This window comes from Pocillopora verrucosa, chromosome 6, assembly GCF_036669915.1.
Source record: "Pocillopora verrucosa isolate sample1 chromosome 6, ASM3666991v2, whole genome shotgun sequence".
Taxonomy (NCBI): Eukaryota; Metazoa; Cnidaria; class Anthozoa; order Scleractinia; family Pocilloporidae; genus Pocillopora; species Pocillopora verrucosa.
The window spans coordinates 22,722,572-22,735,079 of record NC_089317.1 but is presented as its reverse complement, the minus strand read 5'-3'; the positions used below and the strand labels follow the sequence as shown (position 1 = coordinate 22,735,079).

The following is a 12,508-nucleotide window of genomic DNA, read 5'->3' as shown; positions in this document are numbered from 1 at the left end:
TCGCGGGGGGGATTTTATCATCCTGAGCCATGCCTTAACGAGCGCGAGGAAGGTATTATACTGAAGTAAAACTGGGTAAACAACTACAATGAAGCATTATCTGAAGATTTCGAAACCAGTGATGCTGAGGGTATATTCGTAACTGAAAATAGACAAAACAATGAAGAATCATCCCAAGATGATAAAGATAAATGGAGTGAAGATGAAGCAGAAATTTGTGCTGGTGTGACTGATACATTGCTGACACCACCTGATTTTGTGAATCATAATGAACGACAGTGCATTCTTAATGTAGCACCAGCAGAAGGTAATAAGCCATTGACTGAATTCAAAGATGAATTTTCTGAAGAATTAGCATATCCAGGAAAGATCGCTTAGTCAAAGTTTTTTATAGTGACATTTGTAAATCAGAACTGAGAAGGTCAGATTGTAGAGTATTGAATATTGAGGAAAGTTTTTATAAATCCAAAAGATTGCAGATGAAAATTCTTTTAGGAAAATCACAAGTTGCTTTAAGAAAATGCCACACCAATAATAAGGCCTTAAAAGCTGGGAATTTAAAGAAAGATGGAGGACTAGGAAGTCTATTACATTATGTTGAAGGGTACAAATTCCCTAAAGCTTTAAGGGGATCCCCTGCATATTTTGAAAATGCTAAAAGAGTTCTATTTGCTATGATACGACAACTGTACACAGCTTCTTTGTTTGTAGTTTCTCATCAGCAGAAACACAATGGATTCACTTTCTTGGAATTCTTGGTCAACTGGTTGATCAGAAGCTGTATAGCAATGACAAACTAGAAAATTTAAAGTGGGATGAAAAGTGTAGGTTGATCCAAAGTGATCCTGTTACATGTGCCAGACATTTTGACTATTAGGCGAACAATTTCCCAAGGCATTTCTTCAAAGCAATGCTGTGCCATTAGGGAAAATCTCTGACTTGTTTATAGAGTTGAATATCAACAAAGAGGTTCTCCTCACATTCACATGATGATATGGATAGAAAATGCACCTGTATTTGGGGAAGATAGTGATAGCAAAGTGACTTCATTTATTGCATAAAATAATCACTTGTGAAAAGCCATTAGACGATGCTGACTTATTGGAACTAGATAATAGACAAATTCATAAACATTCTCATACATGTCGTAAAAAAACTATGGCTGAATGTAGGTTCGATTATCCTCATCCTCCTCATGAGAGAACCAGTTATTCTCTACCCATTTTCTGAAGATGAAATATCACTGAATGAAATAAAATCACACAAGGATTCTTGGAAAGCAATATTTAAATGACCTTAAAGAAGGTGTGGACATCACTTTTGACAAATTTCTTGTGGTCTCAGGCATTGCTGAAGGTGATTGTATATTAGCTGTCAGCAGCCAGTCTTGAACACCTTATCCTAGCAGACTAGAACTTGACACTGTTAACCTGCCCTTGCGAACTGGATTCCCAGTTTTATGGGAATTCCTAAGAATTCTCAAAAATTCCCAAGTATGCAAATAAGCTCTGATTTTAAAAGCTTGGAATTACTGGGAATTTCTGGGAGAGGAAGACTCCAGTTTTGTGAGGACTTGGAATTCCCAGGAATTCTCAGCCATACAAACTACCTAAGAAGGGTGGAATTCTTGGGAATTTCTGAGAATTGAATTTGAGGCAATTTAAATACCCTGAAGTCCAAATCAATTCCAAGAAATTCTCACTACCTTGAATGTGAAGGTTTTAAGACAAGGAGTAATTTTAGAGGCTTATATGAAACTTTGGCTTAATAAAAGGTATGCTATACAAAATTTACTTAGAGATGTTCATTCATGTATATGTTTATAACCTAAAGATCATGAAATTTAGCATTCCAACTAAGTTTTTGATGCAAATTTCCAATTAATCTAATGTACTCATATCACAGATTTGCTTTCTAACCACAAAGCACTCTTGAATTCCATGATCATAATAGTTTTTATTTTGATGCAAAATGTCTCATGTTCACACACGTACCAAAATCATCAAACATTCATCAGCTCTTCCTTGGTACACAACTTCCACATGTGAACCAATAATTACATTGATTATCTACACTTAAAGAACTTTGTTAGATGTGAATATAGGTTACTTCCCTAATCTAAATTACTGGTTGCCTGTGTTAGAGAACCCTGGAAAAGTCAAGTTCAGTTGCCTCAAACACAGTGTCACAGACATTTTTTCAGATTATTTTTAGTAGAAATTTAATGCCTTAGACAAACAAATTCAACACCAAATTAATCTTTCTTTTTTCATAATTGTTGTTACTGTTTTTTTTTGTGACGGATTGCTGCTATTTGTTTTGCTGTTTTTATTCTTGCAAAACATTTTTGTAAGAGTTCCAATATTTATGGATCATCTGCACACAGAGGTGGTCACTGTTCCCTTTGAGAAAAAACACCTTTTAAATTACTTCTTCAATTTGCTTTATTTGAAACTCTGATCTGAAAATATATTTTAACAAGACTTGTTAATAGTGAGAAGTACAAACCGAGTTTCCTTTCATAACTTAATTTCTTAAATTTCCCAATCACTGGATCTCCTTAACAACATTACTTCTTTTTGTTTTTGGTGCAAAATACAAGTCCTTCTTTATATGCAAATGAAAAGTGCAAGTCACCCTCCCATAAGAACAGCTGTAAAATTTACAAACTTATTTTCTACTTTGTAGGTCTGTTGTACAATTTTACTTTTAGAATAAAATGAAAATCTTGTATCTTGTCTCATATTGCAATATTTTGTAATGTTTGTCAGCCACAACATATATACCAGGAAATCTAAAAATTCAAATAAAATAAAATCCAAGCCAACAGGGCTCCTCATAATCAGTTAATAAATAAAAAATTATCGCTGAACAACAGTGGCAAATACATGAGGCTACAGTATATTTAACTGAAACCTTGAAACACTATTTTGTAACGTCATTGCTCCTGCATGCTTTGCATTCCGTTTATCTAATGTCTCCATACATTGGTACAACACAGATATGAACATAAGTGAGCATAACTTTATTTTTTTTTATCATGAGCTTACCTCAAAGTAATTTTTGTGTTTAACTAACGAAAAAGATGTGCGTGGTCATAAACATTGCACATACATAAATAAAATAATTTGCATCACAAAGTACTGTATTTTAGTGCAAATATAAAAAATCTGTCAATTGTGTTACTTTTGTCATGTTACATGACATCAAACTCAAGGTAAGTTTTTGTATCCTAGTAAGACCCTATCAATCTTTAAATACTTATTGCCATTACAGCTAATTATATCATTATCAATTACAGGTACATTCAATTGCACTCAAAGTTTAATTATCTGTTATTTTTCTTTTTTATAGTAAAGGTTCCTCAACAACAAAAAAGACTAGCAAAAGTAAATAGTCAAAAAAAAAAAAAAAAACCTGTATACAGTTAACATGCACATACAGTAATTAACCCTATTAAGCAACCACCATAAAAGAAATTACAAGTGTCCATGTAACCGATGTTGATAGCTCAAGGAGATATACCTGGTGCAAGGAGGCTCAAAAATCATGAAACATTGAAAACTAATGCAATTGATTGATTCCATATATATGCCATCAAACAGATTTCAGACAGAAGGACAATTGTTTTTTGAACATTTTATTTCCAGTTCACATGACTTTCAACATGACACAACAACTGTAATCACTTAAGCATACCTTTTCTTTTTTATGGTATTTTTAAGCTTACGATCTCCTAATAATTCTTCAATCTTCCAATCACTACCAGCATCCTCATGTAGTTTTCGACTGTCTTTTATTATCATCTGCGACAAGTAATGTGTTACGACCCGTTGTGAGACTGCATTGTTGCGTGACTTTTTGGGGGAGATTTGTGTGACAGGCTTTCTCGGAAATATTTCGCAGTTCCATTCTTCACTTCGAATTTGGACATTCATATGAAATCTGCCAGAGTTTCACCAGTAGTTGTGTTCTACACAGAGACGATGTTGCAGTCGAAAAAGCGTGTTCATATTTTTAACTGTGACAACACATACGAGCTAGAGCCCGTTGAGAAATTGCTCGAGGAAACGAAGAAGAAATTGTCGGAGAAATTAAGCATCCATGTTGAGCCTGTAGAGAAGCATTCATTCAGACTTGCTCAAATGTCAGAAATGGTCGACAAAATCCGAACCCAAGAGATGGATATGGCCTTCTTCGTGGTTCATGCGAGTGAATCTCGACTCTCGATCAACGAAGACAACGCTGGAATTGGTTACGCCAAGATATACAGAGCTTTACTACAAGCGACGGGTAAGAAGCGGAAGTATTTTAGTCAGTAATTTTTTCGAACGCATTTCATTGCTCTTAATCACGCATTTTGGGCAAGCTGGGCTATCTTCGAGAATGGTAGTGGCGACTTAGCGCAAACCTTTTCTATATTTCCCAAACAATAGCTCATTAGACATGAAACCTCCTAAACAAAAGCTAATTAGACGTGAAAGCGAAAGTAAATAAGCATAGATTAAGGTCGACGGTTGTTCCCCTTAGTGGCAAAATGCGAAGACTTGTTTTATGCAGCTGCGTTAGTCTTAAACACTCGGAGTGAGTTTGCTGTCTGAAGCTTCTGTTTCGTTTCTTAAGGCGAAGGCTTTTTGGCTAAAGGGGGTTGATCTTGCCTTTTGAAATTTCAGTAGCTTAAAGTCTAAAACCATTCCTCTTCCTCGGTTCGGAAACACGGCAAATTTTTGCATTTTTTATCTGGATACAACTCGTTCAAGTTGAGTAATTATTGATAAAGATAAACTTACATGTTGCTGCCGGATTAAACAAAAGATTTAAACTAACATTAAATTTCAGGGAAAACGAGCAGTATTGGAAATAGAGATTGATCTATGCTTAAAAGTTCTGATGCTTTATGTATTGTTGCTTAAGGACTTTTATGTATTATGGCCTAAGGAATATTAAAGTTATTGGCCTGCAATGATAAATGTTATTCCAAGGATCAATTCATTGAATAATAATTGAGTCTTCCAAAGCTGTCAGGGCATCTTCAAGAAACTTAAATAGATTGGAGAAAGAATTCAACTCTGACAAAGCAAGCCTCTAGTCAGCAATTATCATTTCAACCGACAATAGATTCAAAATGCCTCTCTTAAGCCACCTGAAACTCTCTTGCCATTTTATTGCTCGATTTTAAGGGACAGTGAAGTAGCTAAGATTATTTTTGAAAATTGTTTACGTAACAGAGGGCGAACCTAATATTAGATTCTTTTTTTGAACAAAGAGAAAATGGTTTTCTCTACATTATATGTTGCATTTTTCTTACCCTCTGGTGGATATGTTATGTATTAATAGCGTTAATTCCACGGTTGTAAATAGTGACGAAGAGGTCTGGAAGGCCAATAATCGGCAACAAAATATTGGAAATTACATTTCACAGGATAATATTGTTACGCTTCTTTACATTTGAATTTCCTTTGTCTACAGGAGGAGATGTCGTCATCGTTATCGGGGGAGATGTCAATTACGAGAACGACGACGAAGAGAATCGAGAGGTTATTTCACGTTGGGCGAAGAGAAAAGTTTCCTCACAATTCAGCATAGAGTATCTTGATGGAAGAAAGAGCTTCATCTTTTCCTGGAACAAACAACATCGAGCAATTCACGAAGAAGCTCTGCTGCATCACTTTGATCCAAACAAGAAAGGACAAAAGTTCCATCATCAGTCGCCATCTACAAACCGACCATCAATACCAGAACTTCCATCTCAAGCAAAATCTCCCGAATTGAAAAATCCGCAGAAACCCAAAAGTCCTCCTCGTAATGATGAAGCCACTTCTGAATTGACAACGGTTGAAGAAAGGCAGACTGATTCACACCGTGGTGGCGACTGTAGCTCTGAGCGCAGCAGAGGCAGGGAGTCGTCGGATCCTTCTTTTAGTAATCAGAGAGACGCACAAGGAGATCTAGATTATTCACAAAGGAATTTTCCAGAAGAAAAAAGTATCCATTTTGAAAATACCCAACTGCTGGTGTGGGCGACACAATTCTCAGTTAAATCTCCTCCCACTGTTTTACTGAGAGGTTTCGCTCGTTATGGAAAGGTACCTGATCAGATAGGCGACCTTCAAATATGGGACCCCGAATTTAAAGTTCCCGATGACATACAAGAGAGGCTGCTCAAAACACTCCGCAACACTCCTTTGATTGGAGTGATAGTCATTAAGCGCAGTGATGGCGAAATTGAGTGTTATACTGACCCAAATTTAAAAGAACTTTCGTTGGACGGGGAAATACAGCTTGCTGCTGATGAACAACTCATATTGAAAACTCGTGTTCGCAACGGAGAGGTGTCTTTTGAAGACGTTGCTGTACAGTTTAAGTATGGAAACGCGTGCATTCCGCAACACATTATCGATGGTTTCAGAGCTAAAGATAAAAAGCCTAATGGTGATCTGTACATTATTTCAAATGGCTCGGAACATTTTCGATGTGTAATAAAAAGTGGAATTGATCTTAAAAAAGTGATAAGAATAGCCTTGGAAGATCTAGGTCTTCCATGTTTAAATCACTGATGCTAAGTCATTGAGTAATGATTACGTCAATCACTGTCTGTTTTGAAGGCAGAACTGAAGACAGTTAGCCGCCTTCCAACAGCTTTCAGGAAGAACTTATATATCTCAAGAAATAACTTTAGCTTTCAGCAATCAATCTGTCTTATTTAATTTGTTGTGAAGTTTACATATACAAAAATCAATCTAATATCAGTTATGATGACATTATTTCATCACAACGTTATATAACTTATTTTCGTGAACTTTCCTTTTGAAATGGTTATCGAAATCAATCTTTATTAGATATAATTTCGCACAAGTACGATGTTAAAGGTATTTAGCTTGATTCATATTATTATAAAAACTTTCATCGTGGTTATTTCAACTTCCTCTGTAAGTGCTTGCGGTGTAGTACATTGCTACTCGAGGATTCAAGAATAGTTTTATTTTATAAGTTAGATACCATTTCTCGTGCACGGGGCACTACAATTTCTTTGCCTATAACTTAATAACAAAAAAATTGCAGTAATTCTCTCACCTTACTGAGCAGCAATGAAAGCTTATAGCTACGAGACAAACTGTTTGTAGACTTAAAAGCGAAAGTTTTTTTTGTGTTATAAGGTCCGGTTTTATCGATTGTCGGAAACAGCTGTATTTCTGTGAGAGAATAAATTTTTTAGGACCCATCATGGGTTTCTAGTGTTCCAATCAGTATATATTGTGTGGGGATTGCGTGACTCATCTCGATCAGATAAGTGACTGGCTTTCTCGGAAACATTGCGCAAGCAGTCGTCTTCTTCTCTAGGCGATTTTGAAAATTCAGACTTATTCTTCAACGACTATAGAACTGCTACGTTCAAAGAGACAAAAAAAATCATAGATAGAAGATGTCGCAATTGAGAAAGCGAGTTCACCTTTTTAACTGTGATAATACGTACAAACTAGAGCCTGTCGAGAAATTGCTTGACCAATTGACCAGCATCCATGTTGAGAAGCACTCGTTCAGACTCCCCGAAATGTCTGAAATGGTAGAAAAAATTCCAACCTTAGAGATGGATATGGCCTTTTTCGTGGTTCATGCGCATGAATCTCGGCTCTCGATCAACGAAGACAACGCTGGAATTGGTTACGCCAAGATATACAGAGCTTTACTAAAGGCGACGGGTAAGAAGCGGAAGTATTTTACTCAGTCATCTTTTCGAACGCATTTCATTGCTCTTAATCGCGGATTTTTGGGCAAGCTGGGCTATTTTTGAGAAAGGTAGTGGGGACTTAGTGCAAACCTTTTCTATATTTCCTAAACAATAGCTCGTTAGACATCAGACGTGAAAGCGAAAGTAAATAATCATAGATTAAGGTCGACGGTTGCTCCTCGAAGTGGCAAAATGTGAAGACTTGTTCTATGCAGCTGAGTCAGAGTCTGGAACACTCAGAGTGAGTTTTCTATCTGAATTTTCTGTTTTGCTCTCTAAGGCGAAGGCTTTTCGGCTAAAGGGGGTTGATCTTGCCTTTTGAAATTTCAGTAGCTTTAAGTCTATAACCATTCCTCCTCCTTGGTCCGGAAATAGGTAAATTAGCATGAGTTAGCGGGTTAGCATGACTACGTTTTGCCGACGGAGAATATCTGCAAGCAACAGTAGCCACCATAGTTCCACTTCGCAGGTTTCGTGGGTTTTTACGCAAGAAGTGATTGGCAGCGGCCAGGGCAAATTGGAAAACAAACCTAGGGGAGACGCGAGCAATACCTAGTCGCGATTTCCGGTGCCGGTGATTAACTCCTTTGTTTGCGAAACAGATAAAATCGAGATTTGCGCTTTCTCATATTGCAAGTACAGCAGTGTTTTTGCTCGATTCGAGAATATGGATTCCTCTTCGAAATCGTTTGCTGAGGAATTTATAAAGTAAAGTTCTAAACGTTAAATTGCGATAGTGCCTGTGAATTCTATATGCCGCTAAGTTAAAGGCTAAGGACCGGAAATTCCGTGATCTCGTCTGATAAGAGCAATGACAAAAGGATGATAGATAAATTAAATAATTAAATACTGTGCACACAAATAGAAACTTGAAGCAACTGATGGTGCACAAGTCGACTCAAAAGGCACACGCATAACTCAACAGTGGAGGATCGTAAACGCGAAATTTTTAGCAAAAATTAAAGTCCAGTGTTTACGTGGCAGTTTCGCTTTCGCGTGACAGAAAAATGAAGAAACGCCGCGGCCCAACGCATACAGAACGTCAGTTGAAAAACCTATTAAAGTAATTTGTACGATTGAGTAAAAGCTCCATTAACCAGTAGTGTTTACTATTACCATCACCTCCCAGCCCTCCCTGCATAGTAATAGTCCGTCTCTCACCCCTCCCTGAGTAATAACACTCTACCTCCCACTCCTCCCTCAGTACTGATAGACTTCATCCTACCTCTTCCTGAGTACTAATGGTGTGCTTCCCCCCCCCCCCCTTATAAATATCTCCAAATAATGGTCCAAAAACTGGTCCAAAAAATGGTCCAAAAGCTGGTCCAAAAAATGGTCCAAAAAAAAATACAGCCCATATTTTACCCTATGCCCTTTTCTCGGTTATAATCGGTCTCAAACACTAACACTTAAAATGCAAGAAACGCATGTACCGTTAGAGAGCGTTTGGTTGAAGGAGGATCAAAGCGGCCATCCAAATCTTCGAAAGGCTCCAAACTTGGACGTAAATCAAATTTGATATTCTCGAAAACTGGTCTCAAATTACATACTAAAAAACGATGCTTACGTTTGTCCTTGAGAATCATAGAATACGCGACAAATACGTACAAAAAATACTTTATACATTCTCAACAAATAAAATTATATTTACCAATGGTGAAAGGAAAAAGGAACGGCCTAACTTCTTGGGAATGTTCAGTCAAAATCTGCCAATTTCTCTCGCTTTCATCGTCATATTGAAAATGGAGTATGCACATTCTACGCAGGTGGCAACTTCCTGTCGACATGTTGATTGCGCCTAGTCAATCAAGGATATTCTTCCATATGTAAAATCTGGTCACCAGAAGTGTGTAATAATGCTGCACTTATTTACATTTTCATCTGCTCGATCCACAGGAGGAGATGTTATCACCGTCATCGGGGGAGATGATAACTACAAAGACGACAAGGAAGAGAATCGAGAGGTTATTTCAAGTTGGGCGAAGAGGAAAGTCTCTTCACAGTTCGGCAGAGAGTATCTTGATGGTAGAAAGAGCTTTATCTTCTCCTGGAACAAACAACATCGAGCGGTTCACGAACAAGCTTTACTGCATCACTTTGATACAAACAAGAAAGGACAAAAGTTTGAATATCGGCCGCCTACTCCCAACCAACAATCAAACTCACAACCTCAATTGCAGGACACATATACAGCATTAGAAAATCCATACACATCCAAGAGTTGCTCAAATAACGGTAAAGACACCTCTTTACTGTCAGCTGACAACGGAGAAAATCCGACTGATTCACGCCCTAGTGGCGTCAGTAGTGTCGCGGGCGGCAGCAGAGACTCGGCGGGGATGGAACCTTCTTGCAGTAATCAGGGAGACAGTATTTACACACTAAACACACATGTGATCCGCCCAAGAAGTTCTGAAGAACCGGATATTGACGCTGACTCGTCTTCTAACGTTACCGAAGATCAATTACAAACTCAATATTTAGAAGTAAAAAGCCGTCATGGGGAGAGTTCCCAAAATACCCCGCAGCCTGTTCTGGCGACACAACTCCCTGGAAATCCTCCTCCCGTTGTTGTGCTGAGAAGTATCGCTCGTTATGGAAAGATATCTTATCAGTTAGGTGACCTTCAAGTTTGGGACCCTGAATTTAAAATTCCAGAGGACATTCAAGAAAGGTTGATTACAAAACACCGTCATACCCATGATATTGGAGTAAGAATTATTAGGAATAGTGATGGCACACTTGAGTGTCATGATTATCAAGATTTTACGAAGTTTTTCCTAAATGACGATATAGAGCTTGCTAAAGATGAGTTACTCTTAATTAAAACTCGTATCCGCCACGGAAAGGTGTCTTTTAACGACGTTGATGTACAGTTTAAGTTTGGAAATGTTCATATTCCTCAAGACATTATCTATGGTTTCAGAGAAAACGTTAGTGCTGACCTGTACATCATTTCAGGAACTGAAAGGAAATTTCGACTCATAGTAAAAAGGAAAAGTGCTTCTAAGGGAGTAGCAGAATTTATGAATAGAGAGTTTCATTTTTTGTCTCGTTCCTTTCGTTCCTAACCTTTAGCACTGGAGAAAATGTATTTTATGTTTGTATGTCAGAGCGAGTTGAAGTGCCTATGGCACGAAGTACTTTTTGCGTAATTATTCAGTTTATCATTTGTACAATCCATAGGGAAAATTCCAAAAAATTGCAGCTCTTTTTTTTTCCTGGCCTAAGGTGCTCTTTTGTCTAAAATGGTTCTGTAGAATGGTGACGGGTTAGCGGGTGATGAAGTAGAAAACTGTAAAAACTTTGTAATTTTGTATTAGTTAACGTTGAAATACTCTAGAGATAATGTTTGATGGCGATGTATACCTACCTTCAACAAACTCTGCTGAGAGTTGTGATACATCATACTTGAGTAATAAAGAAAAAATTGAAGTTGCGAGTACGGTTTAGCCCTACGAAGGAGAACAGCGTGAATCAAGCGAATATTTCACTGACAACGATGGTTTCTCACTTGCGGTGTTCAGGTCAAGATCAGAGCAAAAATCTCCCGCACTAAGTGTAGAGAATGTTCCACTGATGCCGTGGTCAGTGCTCTGAAGTTTCGTTGCCGTAGAGAAATTCCCTTAGCAACATAAAAAGCTAACTTTTGATGGCAGCATCGAAAGAATCAGCTTTATCACGAGGTGCGATTATTTTCGCCGAGTAGTTATTGGGCAGTTTTACCGTGCAAGTTGCTCCTTTCCTCAAAGGTTGCAGAGGTAGAGACTATCGTCGTTTAGCCGGTCAAACGGAAAACAAGTGAGTTTATAGTTATCTGATTCAAGTTTATCTCAGAAAGAGATTTTAATAGAGAGAAACTTGTTTAGTTTGCAACTTTTGTGGTAAGCGCACCCGTGTCTGGTCTCTTTATTAACCACAGTAAGATGGAACCTTGACACACAAAGGTCTACAGAGCTTTCCTGGAGGCAGCTAGCTTTTTGTCTTTCTCGAGTTAAATTGAAAATTCGATAGTATCTGTGTTGATCTCTATGGAAAAAAAAATTTACATGAATAAAACTTGTATTTAAGTACAGGTATCGAACGTTTGAAACCTACGCGTTTTATATTTCTAATAGAGCGAACGGACGGTGAAAGCGGAAACTATATCAACTGTTTCTGAGAATCTGTTAATTTTTTTATTCCTAACGACAAAATTTCTTCTGGTGACCTTTTAAATGATTTTACTTCTTTAAGTGACGACCTTGAAAAAAGTCGAGCTCGGAGCCCTGATCAAGATTCCTGCATTTCTGAAGCACAATTTATTTTTTTCCACCCTCAAATTGAGGCAGATTTAAATTTTAAGAATGCTTTTGAAACAAAGAATGAGACAAATGGAACTGTTTCCAAGAATTTAGAACTAATTTTAATTCGTTTAATGAGGTTACGCTCTAGTCATATGTGTGGTTCTATCGTAAGGTAAACTGGGGAAGAAAAGTAAAATTTAGGAGTGCTTTTCATTGAGTATACGGTTTAAGATTGGCCGCTAGATTGGTGCATATGCATCATGCAGAATACGGAGAGCTCTTGTAAAAAATTTCGTTGGGCTATTGTCTCTCGTTGAATTAATAACTTATTCGTATCTGCACCAGGAGAGAGTGTTATCGTTGTGGTTGGAGGGTGAAAGCGAAGTAAACGAGTCGGTCATTTCGCATTGGGCCAAGGGAAGAATTTAATTTAAATTACTTTCAAATTCTCATAACCGTTGCGTTACATACCCTTCGTCACGAATTCTCCTGA

The 12,508-nt window shown here is 37.6% G+C and overlaps 2 protein-coding genes across 2 annotated transcripts; both read left to right on the top strand.

Annotated features, from left to right (window-relative positions):
• The first annotated feature begins 3,872 nt into the window (after positions 1-3,872).
• Positions 3,873-7,229, top strand: LOC131798060 (uncharacterized). Its single transcript, XM_059115725.2, has 2 exons — positions 3,873-4,293; positions 5,470-7,229. The coding sequence occupies exons 1-2, from the start codon at positions 3,939-3,941 to the stop codon at positions 6,555-6,557; spliced, it is 1,443 nt and encodes a 480-aa protein (XP_058971708.2). The 5' UTR covers positions 3,873-3,938; the 3' UTR covers positions 6,558-7,229.
• An 18-nt stretch (positions 7,230-7,247) lies between these two features.
• LOC131783571 (uncharacterized) lies at positions 7,248-11,081 on the top strand. The gene is made up of 2 exons (XM_066169026.1): positions 7,248-7,700; positions 9,626-11,081. The coding sequence occupies exons 1-2, from the start codon at positions 7,424-7,426 to the stop codon at positions 10,798-10,800; spliced, it is 1,452 nt and encodes a 483-aa protein (XP_066025123.1). The 5' UTR covers positions 7,248-7,423; the 3' UTR covers positions 10,801-11,081.
• Positions 11,082-12,508: the final 1,427 nt, after the last annotated feature.